The sequence below is a fragment of the Chanos chanos genome, chromosome 11, assembly GCF_902362185.1.
Source record: "Chanos chanos chromosome 11, fChaCha1.1, whole genome shotgun sequence".
Lineage (NCBI taxonomy): Eukaryota > Metazoa > Chordata > Actinopteri > Gonorynchiformes > Chanidae > Chanos > Chanos chanos.
Genome location: NC_044505.1, coordinates 19,519,922 through 19,546,473, shown reverse-complemented (window position 1 = coordinate 19,546,473; position 26,552 = coordinate 19,519,922). Strand labels below are relative to the sequence as shown.

Below are 26,552 nucleotides of genomic sequence, written 5' to 3'. Positions count from 1 at the left end.
CAAGACTGGCTCAAGTCTGTTGGAATCTTTTTTTTTTCTATTATTACCTGTGAAAAGGAAATGCTTTATAGTATAATGTCATATAAAATATATCAGAAGTATTCAAACCACTTTGATTGGGATCCAGAAACGGACAATTAAGGCAGTCAGCAAACACAAAGCAGTCCTCAAAATGTTTGAAAGGTTCATGTCATGAAGAAGACCTTGAACAATCACATTCTTATCAATTCTTATTCATTTTTATTGCTATGCTCAGATTGCTATGAGGTCATTTATTGGATCAATGGGGTAAGCAGGCTTGTCAGGACAGTATATTATCCTGTCGAAAAGCTGCAGTCAACTCTATATCACCATCCTACTGCAGAGAGAATATCTGAAATTCAGAGGTGAGGACTTCTGCTTTATGACATGTCTGGCTCTTTTTATTTCAAATTGCTTTGCTGGTCCTAGATTTTTAAGTGTCCCCGCTTGTCTTGATTTTAGATTTGCATCACTGTTTTCAAATGAAAAGAACACTGTTTTGACTCCTTTATTCATTCAGTTTAAAGAGCTTTGACTCATCACAATACTAATATTGTGACTGAAGGTCCTAATAGAATTTTTCTTCCCTTCCTTTCCATTTAGGCAAATTGACTATAAGAATGAAGGCTCTTGTTGTGTTCATTTTGTTCTGCGTTACTCTTGTACAGGGGGCGCCAAGAGGCAAGACAAACTGTCTGACATGCCTCAACCTGAATGCAAGCTCCGTATTTTAAAACTTTATGTTGTTTCATGCGTTACACAGACAAACATCAGTATCAGCAATATCTGATGACATTGTGATTCTAACATTCCAGGGACAGAGGCTGAGACACCAGAGACATTGTTGGGTCCTGTAGACGAGGAACTCCATAACACCGTTCCAGGTCGGCACCAACGCTGCCTACAAAAAGCATGAAGTTTATAGCTGTCTTTGTTTTCATTTACTCTGCACTCTGTTGTATGATAGATGAGTTTTTTTTGCCATCTGTAAAACGTTCATTATATAGTATTGTACTCTTATTGACTATGCCTTCACCTTGTTTATAGCCATAAGTTTATGAAGTGTTTTCCTACTGTATTTTTCACTAACCAGCTGAACCAGTTTGGAAGATGCTGTCAATCCTCCAGGTATGTTTCATGAGGCTAATAATAGCATGCAGACAAATACCAGAATATCCCAACTGTGCATACATACCATATTTCTTTACTCTCTGTGTTTTTGCAGAAAGCAATGATCCTTCACGTGCAGACATGGGGGATGCGGCAGCATGTCAGTAAATATTCTCACATATTGCAGAATAAGGCTAGAAAAACAAAAGAGTCAGGAGCTCTTCTTTTCCAGTATTCTGTTCCAGTACTGTGGATTTCTTTTTTCATTTTTTGTTCGTTTTTTTTTTTTAAATAATATTGGGTCCACCTAAATCGCTTAACTGATCATTTGTTTAGTATGCCGCTTCAGTGGAAATGATTGCTCTTCTTGTCTATTCAGCAAAAGTCTACTGTCCTCCTGATTGGATTGCATATGGATCACGCTGTTTCCTGCTTGTGAGGACTGCAACATCTTGGGCTAACGCAGAGGTTGTAGCTCCAGTCCCTTTCAGAGATTCCTCAATATAAACCATGCTCCAAATCACGAGAAAATATTTTGGTTATTGTATGACATGTAATTATCCAGAAATGAATTAAGCTGAAATTAAGCATGCGTAACATACCAATTAAAAAAAAAAAATACACTTTCCCTCTCTCTTTGTCACCCAGGACAACTGTGTTGAGAATCACGGCAGTTTGGTCTCTGTGCAAAGCGCAGCAGAATACAACTTTCTGCAGAATTTGCTTAAAGTTTCAGGCTACACACAAGCATGGATTGGTGCCTATAAATTCCAGGTGAGCATGAGCGTCTAGTAGGGAAGGACTGATGGCCATGGCCATGGCCACGTATATGTATGTATGTATGAATGTGCATATGTAAAGAAGGTGTTAAATGTCATGTATTCACTGCCAACTTATTTACATGAAAATAGATGATAAATCCTGTTGAGATACTCAAAAAGAACAGTTCTGGTGTTATGCCATCTGAGTATTTAACATATTAATGTATGTTATATGCTATTGTATGGTATTAATTGTATTATAGTGCTTAAAGAGGATTACAAGTCATAGACTCATCGACTGTAGATCAGGCTAATAAAGCTTATAAAGCTAATGTGCCTGAAAACAGTTCTGTAATATGCCATTTCTTTGTCCAGAGCCAATGGCGGTGGATTGACAGAGCAGTATTCTACTACAGTAACTGGCACTCTGTAAGCAGTGTGACTAGCTACCTTTGTGGCTATATGACTGCAAGTAAGTTTACATTGAGATGTTGACGTTACAGTCAGTATCATGTTTTTACTCCTGCTACTGAAACTACTTGTTCTTGTTCCTTTAACGACTGGCTGGAGAAACACAGCTTGTGGAAGTACTCTCGTGTTTATATGTGCCTTGGATACCAGTGGTTGTTAGAGGCTGACTGGGACACTTCTGGAAAGTGTGAAAACAATTTGCTTCTTCTTGTTTGACCAATCAGTTTTACAATCTGAATAAAAGATTGCATGTGTTGTTGTTCATGTTTGCAGAATGACTTGTTTTTCTCTCTGCTTCTATTTTTAAATGCACCAGAGAAACAGTCAAGGCAGCTTATGTATCACATCAAAAGTTTAATTAAATATTAATTATGAAATAAAAATTTCAGTTATCAAAAGTAGTTGAGCCCTTAAGCATGTTTTGAGTAAGGTAAACGTAAGTATGATTCCCTCCTCTCGTATTCACTAGACATTAAGGATGGCAGTTACATATGAGATGAAACAGTTATGGCATAGGAGTGGTATTGTTTTAGGCCTCTAATACATATCTGTGAACTTTGCTAAGTCACTTACCTCATTACCTGTGAACTATGAAAGGAAAGATGGTTACCCAGCATTATCAGGGTTATTATGAATAATCTAGCTCCACTGATGGACTGAGTCTCTCATAACATGTTACAGAAAATAAATGAATTGTATTGATTCTCATAGACACTTTATACAACCCAGTAACACAGACTTTAATTTTAGCTTGTTTACAGCTTTCCTTTAATGTGAATTTGCTTATGAATGGTTTTCTCTGGAGCTAGGTTCTTTATTCCTGATGTAATAACAATTTGGAAATACACCAATAATTCAGACCTTATCTGTAAGACTTTGAAATTTCAGCTAGTTAATACATTTTATATGCTATTGCCTCTCTTTCCTTTCTTTGAGAGCTTTTTACTCTGATTATTCATATTCAAAAATGTGGGTTTTTTGACCGGGATGGAACAATAAGTATCCATGAAGGCCTATGAGTCATAGAAATTGAATAAGAAGTAGGAGGAGTCAAATATTGCATGCCATTCCCCTCCCCTGTTCTGTCAGGTAAGATCGGTCAGCTACTAAAAAACACTGCTGAGGTCACACACCTGCCAGCGTATTCTGGAAAAATGTTCGTTCCTTATTACATTACTGTGTCAGCAACTGTTTTTATGTACTTACTTAAAAAAATGATTATTTCCCAGACAATTTTATGTACTTAAAATGCATTCTCTCTCAGATAAGCTTTTTGAGGTTGAATAGCTAAAATAAAAAGAATGCCACCTGTTTTGACTTTGCCATCTTGTCTTTGTATTATTCTTGTCTCCTGATTCTTTTTTTATGTACAGATAACTATAAGTATCTTGCGTTATCTGATTTGAGTGATAATGTTAAGGTGATCTGCAGTTTATATCTCCTGCATTCTGGAACAAAAATTTCTTCCCCATTACTTTTCTTCACATATGGTCATTTTTAAACATAAGAGTATTATGCCCAGCCTAGGGGAAACTGACCATAACATAAAGCAACTCCCCTCTTTCTCCACTCCCAAGGATGACCCGTGCCACAACAAATACAGTTCACACACAAGCGATTTATTTACAAAAGGGTGGTAGTGTTAGCGTCGGGGTGAGCACGGCCAAAATAATGAACAAAACAATCTATTATAGGTACGACTAAATAACCTATTTCCCAAACAAAAGAAAACAAAAGAAAACACAAGTGGCTTACATAGCTCCCTAATGCAAAAACAGGAGAAAAACAGTGATCAACAAAAAAATCTTCCTACCTCGACAACTACCCGGACTGTTCTCTTGAAAACTATTCAAAACTATGACGTCTGAAGAGAAGGATGCCATCTTTGATGGAAGGCCAGTGTCTGGCCTCCAGCGCATAGCACAGAGTTGTCTGCACTGTGTGGGGTGCTGCAGGATAGACTGGATGCGTTCCAGAAATATGTTGTGAATCAGCGTGCACGAGTTGGTACGGATAGATTCACAGTGGAGACCACTGAGGTCGGGTCATTCTTGGAAAAGCGTAACAATTAGTGTTTCCTTTATGTTCCCAAAATGTATTTCTATTCTATTCTATTTTATTCTATTCTGTTCTGTTCTGTTATATGTTTTACATTGATACACACACACACACACACATATGTAGAGAGAGAGAGAGAGAGAGAGAGAGAGAGAGAGATACATTTTCAGTTTATATGCCTGATAATTTATATTATACTTTATTTTCTTTATTTATAATAAACGTTTTTGTGAAATTCATTTTTGTTTGTAAGACTATCCATATAATCTACCTATGAACACAAAACAACAATACCACTAATTATAATAAAATAAACCATATGAAATCCCCCAAAAACTATATTCTAAATCCATCAAAAAGAATAGGATTTAAACCTAAATATTCAAATTTTAACAGCCCCCTTATTCAGTTCACACCTTCTTGTAGTGATGACGTGTTAGCTGAGGTTCAAAGGGGGTCACATACATTTGGAGTGTGCTTTACATAGAGGGCAGCATGTTCTGCTTTACATTGAAATTTCATCCATCATGACCTTGCGAGTATATGAGCAAACATATAATTTAGGCATAAACTGATGCACATGCATGGTTAATGCATAAACCTCCAGATATCTGAATAAGTTGGGTCAGCAATGTTTAACATATTTTTTTTTATCATATTTTTATCCCCCTGTTGAGCCTGGGTTCTTTTTAAGCTTATCTTTTTAAGCTTATCTTTTTAAGCTCTCTATCTCGCCAAAGAAATGGTGAAAAATATACATACCGTTATACAAGATAGGAAAATGTCTGTGTTGCCAATTGTCTTTGTTTTGCCATTTAAAATAGGTACATGCTGTATTATAGACATATTTTTGAAGTTACAGCCAGGTCTAGACCGATCACACGGACAGCAGACAAGCCTACTTATTCTTTAAGGCTGCGGTCGAATGACTATCAATGATGAGAGTGAAAACGTTGTCATAAAAGATTCTAGAGCGCGAGGCTTTGCGGCACCCTGTGATCTAAGTTGTCAACATGTCCTGACATGGAAAATGGAAAAAAAAGAAGCAAAAGTTTGATTTAGTTTTTCTTCCCTCATTTGGGGGGCCCCTTTGGATGCATTCGCCTACACGACCTATGCGGCGGGTCGGATCTGTTTACAAAGCAGCTGTCTGTCATTCCACCAACTTTATCATCCACACTTATGTTTAGAAGTTTAGTATCAAGGAAGTTATTACCGTTACTTCTTTGAATGCACGGCAGTACGTTGCATGCTGTTTTGTTTGTTGTTGTTTTGTTTTTGTTTTTGTTTGTTTGTTTACAGTGCGGATATTATAGCCTGCAAAAATTTCCCTATGCAGACAGTATAGTCTCACAAGATTTTACCTTATTTTACACGAACAACTTCTCTCCTCATCCCGTCCTTATGTTACCTTGCAGAGTTAACACCGATGCCACGGTTTCTGTTGTATGATCCCTTTCTTGGTAAGGAGACATCAAAACGCCCACTCAGTACTTGGCTGTAGCAATTGTAGTAAAAGTGCTGGTTTGTGTGTGTATACACAAATACATTCTGTGGGCTTGAGGACCGCTGGTTATCAACACGATACATATTTTTGTTATTTTATGTCATGAGTGCAAGAGTGTCCTTTGTTATCCTGCTGACTAGTGTTTGGAAATGGCACTGGCTTTTGGATGAGCGTGTCCAAGTATGTTTTGCTATCATACTTGCATGCAAGATTGAACACCCTCGCCCTCCTGTGGATCATCGTCTGTTTGAGCGCAAATACACCACAAATGCAATTAGTATTTTTTCCTTTTTTTAACAGTGGTTAATTAAATTTTTTCTCATTTGAGCAGTATCGTGTTCTTTGGGTTATATTGGCTTTATTTCCATTCATTCGTTTTTGGAGGGGAGTACTACAATTTTTATGAGCAACATTGAGGTAAAGTGCTTTCCCACCCTGCACACTGACGGAGCGTCACCTCTATTTTTAATCCAACCTCTGCTGACAGAATGTTACTGAAGAATTCCGAACGTAAGAATGAATTATTCAGCATTCGTTTATAGGCTGTCATATTGTAGCGCTAATATTTTGGGCCTTGCACTAAATGATTCCTTTCTGCTACCTTGTGCTGCAATACGAAAAGGTGTCACACGGTGTCGTTCAAAACCAAGAGTGATATTCATATGAAAGCACCTGGCAACCGTTCATAAACCTTGATGCAGAGACATAAAAATGTCTTGAAATTTAATCGATACACGCACTACTGATGTAGCTACGCCGCGATTTAGTTCACAGTTCGAGACTAAGGCTAACGTTTACTGGAGAAAAAACATCCGCGCCAAATTCAGAGCAAAACCTAGTCAGACCCCACACCACCATGTCTCCTCTCAGTATAGTTAGTAAAGTTTGCAGTAGCATTCGCTCTTCAGAGAAACTAAACAATGTCACTGCTAATGTGTACAAAACTTTTTTGATTGCACAAAGATTTGTTTGTTTACGTAACGGAAAATAATCCGTTACACTGATAAACCAAAACTGGAAAGTGAGCGTGGATTTGTGTCGACACACTTAAGAGCTGCTTCATGACTCACCGACAAGTCATTTGTCATATTATCAAAAATTAGTAACAAGTTTGACCGACAATTTTTTTTAGTTTATCTAGAAATGCCGGTTTTGTAAACTACTTAGAAAAGCAGAAAAAATGTTTGACCTCAAAATTTCGTTCCCACGTCATTATCAGTTTTTCTTGGCCTCCTTAGGTGTACACATTTCCTTTAGGCTACCGTTCCGTAATTTAACTATTTATATTGTTGCGACTTTATTATGTTAGGCCAAATGACTGAATATCCTTGCTGTTGTATTATTGTATTATTTTCTTGAGGTCGCTTGCAACAGTTGAGGTCTACCTTTATACGTCTGTCTCCCTGCCTTGTTGAAAACCTAAACTGAACAAACGACCTCTCCCCTCTGTTCTTGTCCCTTGTTGAGACCCTGTTGTGATGGTAACATGCATAGTACATAAATAATTGCGCGTCTTCGTGATCCAGGCTTCACAGGGTCCAGAGTTAAGTAGCTCCCTTATGCGTTTGTTAAGATTGTTCTAATAAAATGCTCTGTTTAACATTGTTATTGTGTAGGCAGGGTTTAGTGAAATACCTGGAAAACAGTTAGAAATAATAAGTTACTCTAAACACCTACGTTCCAGCAGAGAGGACATCTCATAATTCCTGTTCACATCAAAGATAAAACGCATTTTATTTTAGAGGGCCGAAAGTTAGATCACTCTCACCATTTTCAATGATATTTCTGAATTGTGAGAACCTTGGCTTTATTGACTGAACCGGTTCTGTCTTTTCTTTCATCTGTGGCCCCGCCCTTTCAAAAGACAATAGCAAGTCTGGGTGTAGTGATTTAATTTTGGGGGAACTCAGACCGCGAAGTCGATCCAGCCCTTGAAAAACAATTGTGAGTGAGTCACATGCCTCACTCTAGAAACGACCAGAAATAACGAAGTGTGACAGGCGTGGGACTTGTTTCCAAAATCATAGCTAAGTATCAAGCTTTGCTTCAGTCGGCAATCGATTTTCAAGGCTGTGCTGACTTGCCCATTTCAATGGCTGTAACAAACAGTGGGATAACTTTGCTTCTAAGATAAGATCCAGTCGCTTCAATTCTAGTGGTTGTGACTGTGCTTGCACAGTTTTTTGAACCGATTAACAATGGAGGATTTATTACTTGTTGTTAGCTGTTATCTGCTGTGACATAGGTCTACCATGTAGACTTCAGAACGCTGAAATAAACACCTGTTGTGCAATAGCAGGTGCGCCTGTGAGGGAAGGGTGTGGCGAGGTCGCTGGTGCGCATATTGTCTATTTCCCCCATACCACGACATCACTGAAACCACAAACCGTACACTGTGTATTGCCAAACTCAGATTCCTTTCAATGCAAAAAGACTTTTGTGACATACAACAATAACAGGTTTGAAATCGCACGTAATTATATATTGAGAATGGTTACGCCCGTCGTGAATGTAAAAGCTGCTCTTCTTTCGATCTGCCTTGCTTTTATAACACTTGTCATCGTTATTTATCGAGATATGTCTAAGGAAAATATGTATGAGTTACACCTCAATCGTTTCAGATAATAACTAAGATCAGTTGTATTTTGACTGCGCCGAATACACAGACATAGCTAATGAAGTCGGTTCCATAACTCTATGGCTTATGTTAATTTTAAGCGTGAATTTTACCATTCGTCGTTCAACACGCAATCACTTGCAACATAGCCTATGTGATCGGACCTCAAAAATATGCTGCACAAAATGTGTTAGTTCTTTACTGATGTGAAACGCCTGCATCTAGGAATCGCCGGCGCTCCTTAGCAAAAGATGTTAAAATATGTCAGTTAACATAGATTTCGTATAGTATGGCAAGTGAAGGCTACACCATAAACATACTGAAGAGAACAGCACATGGTGTTGTCAACCAAAAAATAAAATAAAATAAAAATTAAATTAAAAAATCCCGGTTGTCGCAATAATGTACATAAGTACAACATAATTACAAAAGACAAAGAGTGTAGGCAATTATCTTAATTAAGGAAAAGAAAAACGACAAATAAAAAAAAATTCTACCATGTCATCGCACCAGAGAAATTTATATATGCATTGTTCAAACGCCAATCTAAACATGGGCGCAAGGAATGCAAAGTTTCATTCTGTGTTTGACGCAAGTATTACGAATACATACGAGGGAACGCATCATACCGAACTCGGATCATAGTAACGTAAAAACAATAAACAACACCAGCAACAAAATTATGAATGAGTAACAAAGCTGGAGGTGGAATAGGCAATATCGAGTGAGGAGGGAGAAAAATAGAGATGACAAGATAAGAAAATCATACTAAGCGCATACACGTCATGCTTGAGTGCATGCGTGTGTGTATGAATGGGATTGTCTCCGTGAGTTCATACCGTAAAGTAAATCAAAGATAGGACACGGGTGTGTTGATGCAGCCAAGCATGTCCACCTGTGTGTGTGCGTTTGGTCTATAGGCGCTTTCGGACCGAAAAGTTCTAGGGTCTAATTTAGGCGCTTTCGGACCGAAAAGTTCTAGGGTCTAATTTGATAGGAACTACCCCCTGGGGAGCTTCCCCTAGAACTACATACGTTCTAGGGCTTTTTTCTGTTTGCATTCGCACCGCCAGTAGGAACGCTGAAGTGACGTAAGGCGGCCGACGGTACAGCAGCTAAGAGCGACTAAGAACGACTAACCATGGATAGCTGCACATTTTTAAGTACAAATGTAATGACTTTTTAAGACCTTTTAAATACCTCCAAAAGGAAAAAAATTCCATTACTGCGGCAAAAGAAATCGACAAACTAGACTACAGTATACACAATTAACCAGTTTTATTGAATTTGAATGACAGAAATATTGAGTGCACATTAGATAACATATAACTGCCTTCTCATTGACGAAAATAAAACTGTATGGCGATAGACCCAGTCCAATGGGAAAAAATGTCTCCCTGCATTTATGCATTTACCACCGCAGTAGCAGTGAATGACTCGATGGGCATAGTACTTTTCGGGTGCTAGCATAGCGCTTGTGCCTGACGCTTACTCGCAGCATCGTGTTTTTTTTCTTTTTCCCCGCCGCAGCCCTCAAATCGTTAGCTGGATAAACACATTCTTATTTTAGGTTAAAATGCGGATCACAGCCACATAAGCGGACACCTACCGAAGCGGAGTGTACGCTACCTCTTCAATGCACAAATATACATTGGACGTTGCAGAAATGGTCATTGTTGGGGGATATAAAATACCGGTAAAATAAATGTGCTGTACAAGATTAAGGGGGTGGGAGGCGGGGTACTCAGAGGACCAGTTTCTAGTCTAAAAGTCAAAGGCTGTCAAATATTTTGCATGTTATCTTTCACTTTTTCAGTGAGGTTCTCCAGGTTTGAATGGTCAATAATCAGGTCAAGACTGAGTTTTGATCCATGACTCCAGTTTATTTATATTGTGTGTTTTTTTTTTTGTTTTTTTTTTACAGTTTTAGGGATGAGAGGGAAGCTTCTGTGATGTGGATAAACATCTGCAACTAAAAGATTCCCAAACAGATAGAAGGATGAAGACACTGCAATGAAAGAAAAAGAAATAGAAAAACTGTTTGTCTTGTTTTATGCCTTTTGCAAAATGCTTGTAGAATCAAAAGCACTCTCTCTCTTTCTCTCTCTCTCTCCCTCTCTCTCTTTCAGCCCTCAGTGTTTATTGCACATAGTGCTGTTTTTCACATTTATGATTACAGATTTAATTTCTGCATATAAGCATCTTCTTTCGGCAACAAATTTGATACTCATTGCTTATCTTACAAATGCAACCTGCTTAAAGCCATGTGAATATATAAATGTCTTTGTTCCATTTATTCTACTTATGATAAAATAATGAGCTATTTGTTTATTATTGGATGCACCTTAACTTTTGCCTGCTCTGTCCTCAACTACATACAGTAGCTGTAACAACCTCGCCTCCTCCCTCGCCAGTCTCGGCCATTCCGCGCTCAGTGTCGCCGGTCTACTAATCACCGGTCTGATCACTCTCCTCCTGCACACCTGCCCTCACTTTAGTTTGATTTTACACCTCACTATTTAACCCCCCCCCTGTCGGATCAGTCAGTGCGAAGTCTACACTTTCCCGTGTCTACTGAGCTGTCTTGTGTTTCATGTTCTAAAGTCCCTAGATTCTCTGATACCCGTTTGAACTTCCTTCTAGCCTCCTGTTAAACCTGTCTGTGTTGAGCTTCTTTTGTTTGACTTATCAATAAAATCTCAGTTTGTCCGCGCTTGTGTCCACCGCCCTGGTGCTTCCTGACAGTAGCCACTATGCACAACATATTGAACTTATCTGAGGAACACGCTTAATAGAACAAAAGAACAAAATTTGTCCATGCACTGAAAATGTATTTTCTTCCCAATTCTTTTTTATGTTTATATTATTTAACCCATGAACATGACAAATAAATAACTGCAATTCTATATGTGCTCTGTGTGTGTGTGTGTGTGTGTGTGTGTGTATGTGTGTTTGTTTTCTTCTCACAGACTTTTCCAGAATCCATAGTTATTAGTAACATACTTGTCACCTATAAATACATAGTATTTCCTCTTTGAAAGGTACAGTAAGATCTCAAACATAGCAGCAATCTATAAGGTTCTGGAGTCAAATCAAAGCTTGTGCTTTCCCAAAAGCTATGCAGGCCGATGTCAGCTTGCTTCACCACCTAAGAATGACAGACGTTGACTACCGAAAATAACGGTTGACTTTAATCTGTCAGAGGTAAATTTGGCTAACAAAAAATATACACAGCTCAATTTTTGTCTAAACTTCAAATATGTAGTTCCTGAAAGCACCATGATTCCATGCAACAGGGAGCATTCCAGCTGTGTACTGATGATATCCATGATCTCAGTGAAGCCAACGCTACACATTCTTTCTTGAGGCTCACTAACATAGCCTTTTAGGTGAACCATTGTCGGCAAAATGGAAGCTAAATATTTACCTAATGCCTTAGTATACAATTTAGTGGCTATTGATGTGAGAGGCGTGTGGTGGGAACTTAAAGGGTTCTTTATGTAAGGAAAAAAACCTTGGTATTTATTGTTCTTTCAGGTGTTTTGTGTTTCACATTAAGGGAAAAGAGGCGCAGGTCCAGGTAAAATCAGTGTCAAAAGAGAAAAGGCGAGTTAGCATCATTGTATTGTATGTAGTAAACTGCAGGTGGATGAGTTAAACTGTTGACACCCACATTTCTAACTAATTGCATCTCATGTTTCCATAAGGCTTAACAGGACATATATGTATATAAAGTCACACACACACACAGCACTCTTCCTACAAAACTATTTTAAAGTGAAACATTTTTGGGTGGAGTGCTCCTTTGGTGCACTCCCTTATTCACGTCAGCTTACACCAGAACAACATATTAAATGTATTAATAGTAATAGACTAGTTTCATTTGTCAGTATACACCCTCTTCTTAAAATATGTCAAAATACACCAGTTATTCCACATGACCAAAATAATTGCGTAGGAAATCCCAACCCTCATGTATGGTTAGCTCATAGTTGTTACATATCTGATTTTTTTTTTTTTTTAATCTGTGCACAAATGATTTCTTTTATTTTCATCAGTATCTAACATTTTCATACCCTCGCTCTCTCCTTTGAGATAAAAGAGAAATAGGGAGATCACAACACCACCACCAACACCAACACCAACACCACCACCACCAACAATAATAATAATAATAATAATTATTATGACGTATGTTAGGTATCAGATGTTCCTACCAGGGCACTGGCACAGATCTGGAGTTGGTTTCTGGGCATCATATAGTGGCAGCCTATTGCTCCTAAGTAGTTGGATGGGCTCAAAGCATGGAGGAATGTCCCTGTATAAGTATAACTTAACAATACTATTATAAAGTCATGAGGCAATGAGATGTTTATATATTTTTCATTTGGAAACACAGCTTGTGTTTAATCAAGAAATAGTTTGCATTTGGGTGGCACGGTGGCACAGTGGGTAGCGTTGTTGCCTCACAGCAAGAAGGTCTCGGGTTTGATTCGTGGCCAGGGTCCTTTCTGTGTGGAGTTTGCATGTTCTCCCATGGGTTTCCTCCCACAGTCCAAAGGTTAGGTTAGTCCAAAGACACTAAATTGTCCCTAGGTGTGAGTGTGTTTGTCTGTGTGTCTGCCCTGCGATGGACTGGTGACCTGTCCAGGGTGTTTCCCCGCCTTTTGCCCTATGAGTGCTGGGATAGGCTCCGACCCTCAGGATAAGCGGCTTAGATAATGAGTGAGAGTGAGTTTGCACTTCACTGAAAGTGCAAACTCATCTTAATTGTTGTCCATGAAACAATCTTTTGTATGGAATGAGCTTATCCATTCCCTTAAAAAACAAAACAAAACAAAACAAAAAAATTCAGAGGAAACATTTATATTTGTGTCTGAGCATTGTCATGGACAACATTTTTAAATGTTAATGACAGGAGAATCTTGGGGTTCAACTGAGGCACTCGCCATTTTTCCCCAACTGAAAGGTGTGTCAAACAGGTTAAAAATCTATGATTAAAGATAAAAAATGTAATTACTATAATTATCTATCCCAACCCAGCATGCTGACGGGTGCTGCATAGTAAGCAAGCGATTAATCATACACTATCTATTGTGGGGTTTTAGCCATTTTAGCTACTGAATGAAGTAAGTCATCAAAAATGTGACCCAGATATAACAAAGCAGACCATGCTAATCAGAATTTCAGGTAATTAAGTAATACTCATGGAACTAACTGAAATCTTACTAACTCTTTTATAACAACAACTTTATTAAGAGCCCAATATCACTATTTATAGTCTCAAACGGCTTTACATGTCCACAACAAAGCAACATCAAAATTATATTATCAATACGTTAGAGAAAATAGATAAGTCTTTAGTTTGGTTTTAAAGTCATGAAGAGAGTTTGCCTCCCTAATTTCTATAAGTGGACCATTCCAGAGGATGGGAGAGCAGTAGGAAAAGGCCAGTGGATTTCTTTTGAACTCTTGGAATGACTAATAGTCCAGAATCTTGTGAGCACAGGGTGCGAGGGGGGTTGTAGGCTGTAATTAAGTCGGATATGTAGGCTGGTGCAAGCCCATGTAGAATTTTATGTGTCAAAAGAGGACCTTAAAATCTGCCCTTGCGTGGATTGGGAGCCAATGAAGGGAAGCCAGGACAGGTGTAATGTGATCAAACTTCCTCGTTCTGGTCAGAACTCTAGCAGGAGCATTCTGGACCAGCTGAAGACTTTTGGTACTAAAGGCAAGCAGACCAGAGTACAGAACAATGCAGTAATCGAGGCGAGACGTGACAAATGCATGAACAATGGTTTCTGCATCAGCCATACTTAGAAAGGGCCTAATTTTAGTGATATTATGGAGGTGACAAAAGGCAGTTTTGGTTGTTTTTTGATATGAGTGACTAGCGAGAGACTAGAGATTTATTTACTTATTATGTAGATTCATTGTACTTATTATGTAGGCTACTTACTTAGTGCTGAGAATTTATGTTTAGAAGTGATACTGCAGGACTGAGTGGGGAGCAAGCATTACATTGTGCTTGTTACACGTGGCAATAAAGAATCTTGAATCTTGAATATCTAGCATATTTACAGAATTGTGGCATTGCTGTTATTAATTACAGTTCCCTGCAAGGGCTCTGCTTTGTCCAGTACATTTCCGAATCGTCTTGTAAAATTCTAACCAAGAGAAAACAAGTCTTCTTGCAAGTCAAATCTATATTAAGGGAATATATTACGAGTCAGATCTATGTTACCATATGGACCTTAAACCTGTCTTGAAAATGAACTATGTCATTATTATTTTGTTCATTCGAAATTTATGTTCATTTTCAAATTTAGATTACACTGTCTTTGTAAAACTGTATTTGCAAAACTGTGGTCCAAACATGCAGATCGATTTAGAAGCAGTTTTGACCAGTGCAGTCAATTATCTGCTTAAATTTCTTTTCTTCACAACAGGGAGCACACAATGGTAAATGACAACTAAATCTCTTTACATCATCGTCATGTACTGTTGAATATTTTGCATTCAGGCGAGTGTTACTCACATAGTCATACACCCTTTATTGTTAATGTCAATTAAGCCGCTTTATCTCCTTATTACGTACGCAGGGGGGAACGGCGAACAGACCTACTCCTGTCACCACACCCTACAACGTCATTTTTTACTTTTCATAAATGATGCTCCCACAAATTTAACTGCTAGTCGCTTAATCCTTCCACTAGAGAACGACACGCGGAATACAATACAAAGAGAATATTAACGTTCTGGATTATATGGTTATGACTCAGAAAAAATCAAGAAGGTAAAATGTATATCTTTTTGTGATTTCTTTATTGGTTGAGTAATAATTAAAATTAAATGATGTAGTCCTACAGGATGTGAATTTTGTTGTTATAAAACGATTTATGCCTATAATTTCCTCAGGTATACATTCAAAGGTTTCATGATCACAGATCTAATCTATTTTAGAGCAAAATTTGAATGCGCTGTGTTTTGTATTATATGGGGTAAATTGGTCAGAGCATTTGCGCTAGCGTTATAACATTTGTTCTAGTGCAAATAATCTGTTCTCAAAGCCTTCTACACAATATTGCGTTGCTTACTTGTATACATATATCACAAAAACTAAAAGACAATTGCACACACAAGAATTTCATATCTTAGTATGAATGAAATTTAAAAACAACAACAAAAACAACAAAAACGAAGTACACTTTATCTAAGTGTATTCGACTATTAAAAACACGGTATTTAAAAGCCATTGTTATTTAACCTTAGATTTACTTAGACTACATTTACTACATCTCTCATCTGATAGCATAGTAATTTAAATTAATTACTTCTGAAATCGGTTATACTACATCATAGATTTCAGATTAACAAACAAACAGCCTAATCGCGAAATGCGTTTACAGGTTATCCCTCAGGAAATACGATGGAGCAAGTGCGAGAAGGAGAATTGTTCTCTTCGCCATATGTACGTACAATATTTCTTCGTCTTCCTCTCTTCATCTTTTAACGGAGATTTCTTTGGCTGGAAAGCTCTTATTGACGTATGCTAGGCTTGATGTCATTTTAATTTGGTAATATCCTTATGTGTTTCATTTCAAAACTATATGAGTAATTCTACACTTTGGACAAAGTAATTTCAGTATGGCAAAGGATATCACTTGTGATGAAAATCACCACAGCTCCCAGTAATAAAATAATATGAAGGAAAAGCAGAGGAAACGTTTTAAAGATTACCTGCATTTTGTTCACCACAGTTCTGCTGTGCTGGCAGTGTGATTCAACAACACCTCAGAGGTAAGCACAACAATTCTTGTCCTATGTTCTAATTCAAACCTGAGAAAGACATTGTTTTAGTAGTAACCCAAAAACCACAAATTGATGTAAACGTTTTGAATAGGTTGTGGTTTTCAACTAATACTGCTCCAACATTCACAAATGATTCAGAGACAAAGGCTGTGATAAAAAGTACTCCTATGCTGATTAACAATTTACTCACATCTACTAGCACAACAACTTCAATGTCCACAACTGCTCCAGCAACAACGGCTGCAACAACAACAGATGCAACTACTACAACACCTCGAACAGCAACACCTGATCCAACAACTACATCTCTGACCACAATTCAGTCACAGACAACAACTGCTGCAACGACTTTAAACCCCACTACTACAACATCAATTACAACTGTAATCCCTTCAACTACCACAACCACTACAACTTCTACAACTGCTGCAGACACAACAACAGCACTTAAAACTACTATGGAGGAAACTACAACAGTGCTACTGACAACAACACCAACTCAAACAACAACAACAACTGCTGCAGCAACAACAACAGCAGCACCTACAACTACTACGGATGCAACTACAACAGTAGCACCGACAACAACACCAACTCAAACAACTACGTCTCCGACCACCACTCAGTCACAGACAACAACTGCTGAGACCACTCTCAACCCAACTACAACAACGCAAGTTACAACATTAATCCCTACGACAACTTTAACTTCAACATCTGCTGCAGCAACAACAACATCACCTACAACTACTACAGATGCAACTACAACAGTTGCACTGACAACAACACCAACTCAAACAACTACGTCTCCAACCACCACTCAGTCACAGACAACAACTGCTGAGACCACTCTCAACCCAACTACTACGGATGCAACTACAACAGTAGCACTGACAACAACACCAACTCAAACAACTACGTCTCCCACAACCACTCAGTCACAGACAACAACTGCTGAGACCACTCTCAACCCAACTACAACACCGCCAATTACAACGCTAATCCCCACTTCTACCATGAGAACTTCAGCTCCCACAACTGCTTCAGCGACAACAACAGCACCTACAACTACTACGGATGCAACTACAACAGTAGCACTAACAACAACACCAACTCAAACAACTACGTCTCCGACCACCACTCAGTCACAGACAACGACTCTGACTACTCTCAACCCAACAACTACAATGCCAATTACAACATTAACCCCCACAACAACTTCAGCAACCACAACTGCTTCAGCAACAACAACAACACAAGCCACTACTGTGGATGCAACGACCACAGTAGCACTGACAACAACACCAACTCAAACAACTACATCTCCCACAACCACTCAGTCACAGACAACAACTGCTGAGACCACTCTCAACCCAACTACAACAACGCCAATTACAACGCTAATCCCCACTTCTACCATAACAACTTCAGCTCCCACAACTGCTTCAGTGACAACAAAATCACTTACAACTACTACGGATGCAACTACAACAGTAGCACCGACAACAACACCAACTCAAACAACTATGTCTCTGACCACCACTCAGTCACAGACAACAACTGCTGAGACCACTCTCAACCCAACTACTACAGAGGCAACTACAACAGTTGCACTGACAACAACACCAACTCAAACAACTACGTCTCCGACAACCACTCAGTCACAGACAACAACTGCTGAAACCACTCTCAACCCAACTACAACAACGCCAATTACAACGCTAATCCCCACTTCTACCATGACAACAACAGCACCTACAGCTACTACAGATGCAACTACAACAGTAGCACTGACAACAACACCAACTCAAACAACTACGTCTCCGACCACCACTCAGTCACAGACAACGACTCTGACCACTCTCAACCCAACTACTACAACGCCAATTACAACGCTAATCCCCACTTCTACCATAACAACGTCAGCTCCCACAACTGCTTCAGCGACAACAACAGCACCTACAACTACTACGGATGCAACTACAACAGTAGCACCGACAACAACACCAACTCAAACAACTACATCTCCCACAACTCAGTCACAGACAACAACTGCTGAGACCACTCTCAACCCAACTACAACAACGCCAATTACAACGCTAATCCCAATTCATACCACAACAATTGCAACTTCCACGACTGCTGTAGCAACAACATCAGCACCTGCAACTACTACAGATGCAACTACAACAGTAGCACTGACAACAACACCAACTCAAACAACTACATCTCCCACAACCACTCAGTCACAGACAACAACTGCTGAGACCACTCTCAACCCAACTACTACGGATGCAACTACAACAGTAGCACTGACAACAACACCAACTCAAACAACTATCTCTCTGACCACCACTCAGTCACAGACAACAACTGCTGAGACCACTCTCAACCCAACTACTACAGAGGCAACTACAACAGTTGCACTGACAACAACACCAACTCAAACAAGTACGTCTCCGACAACCACTCAGTCACAGACAACAACTGCTGAAACCACTCTAAACCCAACTACAACAACGCCAATTACAACGCTAATCCCCACTTCTACCATGACAACAACAGCACCTACAGCTACTACAGATGCAACTACAACAGTAGCACTGACAACAACACCAACTCAAACAACTACGTCTCCAACCACCACTCAGTCACAGACAACGACTCTGACCACTCTCAACCCAACTACTACAACACCAATTACAACGCTAATCCCCACTTCTACCATAACAACGTCAGCTCCCACAACTGCTTCAGCGACAACAACAGCACCTACAACTACTACGGATGCAACTACAACAGTAGCACCGACAACAACACCAACTCAAACAATTACGTCTCCGACCACCACTCAGTCACAGACAACGACTCTGACTACTCTCAACCCAACAACTACAATGCCAATTACAACATTAACCCCCACAACAACTTCAGCACCCACAACTGCTGCAGCAACAACAACAACACCAGCCACTACTGTGGATGCAACGACCACAGTAGCACTGACAACAACACCAACTCAAACAACTACATCTCCCACAACCACTCAGTCACAGACAACAACTGCTGAGACCACTCTCAACCCAACTACAACAACGCCAATTACAACGCTAATCCCAATTCATACCACAACAATTGCAACTTCCACGACTGCTGTAGCAACAACATCAGCACCTGCAACTACTACAGATGCAACTACAACAGTAGCACTGACAACAACACCAACTCAAACAACTACATCTCCCACAACCACTCAGTCACAGACAACAACTGCTGAAACCACTCTCAACCCAACTACAACAACGCCAATTACAACACTAATCCCCATAACAACTTCCGCTTCCACAACTGCTGCAGCAACAACAACAATATTGGCATCTACAGTGGAAGCAACTACAACAGTAGCACTGACAACAACACCAACTCAAACAACTACATCTCCCACAACCACTCAGTCCCAGACAACAAGTGCTGAGACCACTCTCAACCCAACTACTACAACGCCCATTACAACGCTAATCCCCACTTCTACCACAACAATTGCAACTTCCATGACTGCTGTAGCAACAACAACAGCACCTGCAACTACTACGGATGCACCTACAACAGTAGCACTGACAACAACACCAACTCAAACAACTACGTCTCCGACCACCACTCAGTCACAGACAACGACTCTGACCACTCTGAACCCAACTACTACAATGCCAATTACAACATTAACCCCCACAACCTCAGCACCCATAACTGCTGTAGCAGCAACAACAATACCAGCCACTACTGTGGATGCAGCGACCATTGTAGCAATGACAACAACACCAACTCAAACAACTACATCTCCCACAACCACTCAGTCACAGACAACATCTGCTGAGACCACTCTCAACCCAACTACTACAACGCCAGTTACAACGCTAATCCCCACTTCTACCACAACAATTGCAACCTCCACGCCTGCTGTAGCAACAACAACATCACCTGCAACTACTACGGATGCAACTACAACAGTAGCACTGACAACAACACCAACTCAAACAACGACATCTCCGACCACCACTCAGTCACAGATAACAACTGCTGTGACCACTCTCAACCCAACTACAACAACGCCAATTACAACGCTAATCCCCACTTCTACCATAACAACTTCAGCACCCACAACTGCTTCAGGGACAACAACATCGCCTACAACTACTACAGATGCAACTACAACAGTAGCACTGACAACAACACCAACTCAAACAACTATGTCTCCCACAACCACTCAGTCACAGACAACAAGTGCTGAGACCACTCTCAACCCAACTACAACAACGCCCATTACAACGCTAATCCCCACTTCTTCCATAACAACGTCAGCTCCCACAACATCACCTACAACTACTACAGATGCAACTACAACAGTAGCACTGACAACAACACGAACTCAAACAACTACGTCTCCGACCACCACTCAGTCACAGACAACAACTGCTGAAACCACGCTCAACCCAACTACAACAACGCCAATTACAACGCTAATCCCCACTTCTACCACAACAATTGCAACTTCCACGACTGCTGTAGGAACAACAACATCGCCTACAACTACTACAGATGCAACTACAACAGTAGCACTGACAACAACACCAACTCAAACAACTATGTCTCCCACAACCACTCAGTCCCAGACAACAAGTGCTGAGACCACTCTCAACCCAACTACAACAACGCCAATTACAACGCTAATCCCCACTTCTTCCATAACAACGTCAGCTCCCACAACATCACCTACAACTACTACAGATGCAACTACAACAGTAGCACTGACAACAACACCAACTCAAACAACTACGTCTCCGACCACCACTCAGTCACAGACAACAACTGCTGAAACCACGCTCAACCCAACTACAACAACGCCAATTACAACGCTAATCCCCACTTCTACCACAACAATTGCAACTTCCATGACTGCTGTAGCAACAACAACATCGCCTACAACTACTACAGATGCAACTACAACAGTAGCACTGACAACAACACCAACTCAAACAACTATGTCTCCCACAACCACTCAGTCACAGACAACAAGTGCTGAGACCACTCTCAACCCAACTACAACAACGCCCATTACAACGCTAATCCCCACTTCTTCCATAACAACGTCAGCTCCCACAACATCACCTACAACTACTACGGATGCAACTACAACAGTAGCACTGACAACAACACCAACTCAAACAACTACGTCTCCGACCACCACTCAGTCACAGACAACAACTGCTGAGACTACTCTCAACCCAACTACTACGGATGCAACTAAAACAGTAGCAACGACAACAACACCAACTCAAACAACAACATCTCTGACCACCACTCAGTCACAGACAACAACTCTGACCACTCTCAACCCAACTACAACAACGCCAGTTACAACGATAATCCCCACTTCTCCCATGACAACTTCAGCTCCCACAACTGCTTCAGTGACAACAACATCACCTACAACTACTACGGATGCAACTACAACAGTAGCACTGACAACAACACCAACTCAAACAACTATGTCTCCCACAACCACTCAGTCACAGACAACAACTGCTGAGACCACTCTCAGCCCAACTACAACGCTAATCCCCACTTCTCCCATGACAACTTCAGCTCCCACAACTGCTTCAGTGACAACAACATCACCTACAACTACTACGGATGCAACTACAACAGTAGCACTGACAACAACAACAACTCAAACAACTATGTCTCCCACAACCACTCAGTCACAGACAACAACTGCTGAGACCCCTCTCAACCCAACTACAACAACGCCAATTACAACGCTAATCCCAATTCATACCACAACAATTGCAACTTCCACGACTGCTGTAGCAACAACATCAGCACCTGCAACTACTACAGATGCAACTACAACAGTAGCACTGACAACAACACCAACTCAAACAACTACATCTCCCACAACCACTCAGTCACAGACAACAACTGCTGAAACCACTCTCAACCCAACTACAACAACGCCAATTACAACACTAATCCCCATAACAACTTCAATTTCCACAACTGCTGCAGCAGCAACAACAATATTGGCATCTACGGTGGAAGCAACTACAACAGTAGCACTGACAACAACACCAACTCAAACAACTACATCTCCGACTACCACTCAGTCACAGACAACAACTGCTGAGACCACTCTCAACCCAACTACTACAACGCCAGTTACAACATTAATCCCCACAACAACTTCAATTTCTACAACTGCTGCAGGAACAACAACAACACCAGCCACTACTGTGGATGCAATGACTACAGTAGCACTGACAACAACACCAACTCAAACAACTACGTCTCCGACCACCACTCAGTCACAGACAACGACTTTGACTACTCTCAACCCAACAACTACAATGCCAATTACAACATTAACCCCCACAACAATTTCAACACTCACAACTGCTGTAGCAACAACAACAACACAAGCCACTACTGTGGATGCAACGACCACAGTAGCACTGACAACAACACCATCTCAAACAACTACATCTCCCACAACCACTCAGTCACAGACAACAACTGCTGAGACCACTCTCAACCCAACTACAACAATGCCAATTACAACGCTAATCCCCACTTCTACCACAAGTGCAACTTCCATTACTTCTGCAGCCACAACAACAACACTTGCAACTACTACGGATGCAACTACAGCAGTAGCACTGAAAACAACACCAACTCAAACAACTACGTCTCCGACCACCACTCAGTCACAGGCAACATCTGCTGAGACCACTCTCAACCCAACTACAACAACGCCCATTACAACGCTAATCCCCACTTCTACCACAACAATTGCAACTTCCACAACTGCTGCAGTAACAACAACAGCACCTACAACTACTATGGATGCAACTACAACAGAAGCACCGACAACAACACCAACGCAAACAACAACATCTCCCCCGACCATTCAATCAAAGACAACTACTCTGACCACTCTGAACCCAACTACTACAACGCCAATTACAGCACTAATCACCACGAGAACTGCTGCAGCAACAACAACAGTACCTGCACTTGCAGTGGACGCAACGACCACAGTAGCACTGACAACAACACCAATTCAAACTACTATGGCTCTGACAACTACTCAGTCACAGACAACAACTGTTGAGACCACTCTCAACCCAACTACAACAACGCCATTTACAACACTAATCCCCACCTCTGCCACGACAACCTCTGCTTCCACATCTTCTGCATCAGCAACAACAGCACCTGCAATTACTACGGATGCAACTACAACAGTAGCTCTGGCAACAACAACACTAACTCAAGTGATGTCTGCCACAACCACTCAGTCACAGACAACTACCCCTACCACTGTGATCCCAACTACAACAACAGCAGTCACAGCAATAATCCCTGCTACTACTCGCACAACAACTTCAAGTTCATCAACCACCGCAACAAGAACAACACTTGCCACCACAGTGGATACAATTACAACAGTACCACAGACAACAACACCAACTTCCATGACTGCTGCAGAAACAACAACAATACTTTCCAACCCTACAGATGCAACTACTACAGTACCAAAGACAACCACTCCTACTCCAATAACTATATCTCCAATCACCACTCAGTCACAGACAACAACTACTGCAACCACTCTGAACCGAACTACTACAATGCCAATCACAACAGTTATCCTTACAACTAATAGAGCAACTTCAACTTCCACAACTTCTGTAGAAACAACAAGAACATCTACCGCCACTATGGATGCAAGTACTACAGTACCACCAACATCAACACCAATGAAAACAACTACATCTCCAATCACCACACAGGCTCAGACAACATCCTCTGCAACCACTTTAAACCCAATATCTGCAATACCCATTGCAACTGTAACTCCCAATGCAATATCGACACCCTCTCCAACAGGAAAAACTGTCTCAATTACAGATTCAACACTTACTTCAACAACTGTCTCTCCACAGACAACAACTGCTTCAACCACATACGACCCAAATGCTAGTGCTCCAATTACAAATGAAATATCTATTTCAACTCCAACTGCCAGAACTGCAGTCTCAACAAGAACTGCTGGTGCAACTACAGCAGTAACAAATGGTACGACTGCTGCCACTAATACAGGGCAGCCCACAGTCTTAAACCCTGCAACAATTTCCACAAACACTCCAGCTACAACAGCAAATCGTGCAACCATTACATTGTCTTCAACAACAACAACAACTGAAAAAGCCACAGCTATACTTCAACCAGCAACTGAAATGATTTCTCAAACGGTAGCTCCAGCAGAGACAACTCCAACTAATTTCATGACAGAAACCACTGCGTCGTCTCCAAGAACTATCACTTCCATTGATACATCCTTTACACAAGCTCCAATATCTGAATCTCCAATGATTTCATCACGAGCCACTACACTATCAACCACATCTTTTGATTTCACCACTACTACAACTACAACAAGTGAAGATGCGGTCAGTGCATCTTCTACTGCAAACTTTCAGACAACTAATACTTCAATGACACAACGACCATTAACAACATTGTTTCAGTCTCAGCAAACTGTGGAAGTAAAATCAAGGTGAGTGCATCAGCAAATATTATAAATGTTTCCTATTTGAAATAATGATATTAATTAAATAAATGACAAAGAAAGACTGTGAAAATAAATCATGAACATATTTTAACAGCAATGAACAAGCACTGGTCACCAGCCGGCTGCTTTTCAACTCCTCCTCACCTGTGCCAAGTGAGAGCGTGGTGCTCCAGGCTACCTCAACTCTGCTGGAGTCTCGACAATCCAGCCTCAATGGGACCGTGAAGGTGCTGAATGTCACCTACCTGAGTAAGTGCTGGTGTCCGATTCCGCGCAACTCATTGGCCTGCTCACGCCAGGTGGTCCCTGGGAGCATTGCCTTTTGTTGGTTCGGCCATTTAAAATCCTTTTGCTCCACAGAACTGTCCGACACCTCCTACGCCGTCACTTTTACATTCGCCATCAGCAACCTGAGCGTGCCCGCCAGCCCCGATCTGAGGAACGACACCTACGACCAAATACGAAGCTCCGTCAACAACGCGGTGAGTCCAAGTTACTACCTCTTAGGAAACAGCCCACAGCCATGTCTGTTTCTGCCAGCCCCAGTTTGACTGACCTCTTCCCTTTTCACATGCAGCTGAACATTCTGCTGAATGAGCCCGACCAGCAGCCTTTCGAACCGCAGAGCTCTAACTTCACGTAAGTCTGTGTCGAGCGCTATATTTGTAGTGAGATTCAATGTTCACACTGAAATTTTTACATGCTTGGCCTTAGCTTCTGCGTGTGAAGAAGTGCTTCTTGGATGGATCCGGGATGTTATGCTAAAGGATCATTTCTTTGCAGGAGTGCTGCAAACCAGATCGAGGGCAGCATGGAGTATGTATTCCAAGAGGAGGATGCCAAACAACCCGTCAGCTTCTTGAATGAAATTAGGAGAATCAGTAAGTTGCTCTTTACCTTGGGCCATCGTGTTGGTGTGGTGCTTATTTCTCATTCAGCCCTTCAAAGCGTTTGCTAGGCCTGGAACGCTCAGGTCGCCCGGAATATCTTCTCTTGGGCTGCTAGGACATTTCATCCAAGTCACCAAGCTGTAATTTCTTCTGCTTGCAGGTCAGACCACGACTACCCTTGCTCCCGTCACCACCACTCCAAGTCCTGCAGTCATGTACGTGTGTAAAGAGTTTCATTCATTGGCCTGTTTTTTTAAAAAGCGGAAAAGAAGGAATAAATAAGTTGCTCTGCCTTGCAATGCAACTGAAAAATGGCTCTGTTTACAGATCTACGTCTGCCGTGGTCACCAGCCGGCTGCTTTTCAACTCCTCCTCACCTGTGCCAAGTGAGAGCGTGGTGCTCCAGGCTACCTCAACTCTGCTGGAGTCTCGACAATCCAGCCTCAATGGGACCGTGAAGGTGCTGAATGTCACCTACCTGAGTAAGTGCTGGTGTCCGATTCCGCGCAACTCATTGGCCTGCTCACGCCAGGTGGTCCCTGGGAGCATTGCCTTTTGTTGGTTCGGCCATTTAAAATCCTTTTGCTCCACAGAACTGTCCGACACCTCCTACGCCGTCACTTTTACATTCGCCATCAGCAACCTGAGCGTGCCCGCCAGCCCCGATCTGAGG

At 41.0% G+C, this 26,552-nt stretch overlaps 1 protein-coding gene across 1 annotated transcript; it reads left to right on the top strand.

The window, feature by feature from the left end:
• The first annotated feature begins 20,163 nt into the window (after positions 1-20,163).
• On the top strand, positions 20,164-24,077 carry LOC115823793 (mucin-2-like). The gene is made up of 5 exons (XM_030787819.1): positions 20,164-20,967; positions 21,043-22,520; positions 22,622-22,860; positions 23,140-23,418; positions 23,527-24,077. Exons 1-5 carry the CDS (start codon positions 20,164-20,166, stop codon positions 24,075-24,077), a joined length of 3,351 nt encoding a protein of 1,116 aa, XP_030643679.1.
• The last annotated feature ends 2,475 nt before the right edge of the window (positions 24,078-26,552 follow it).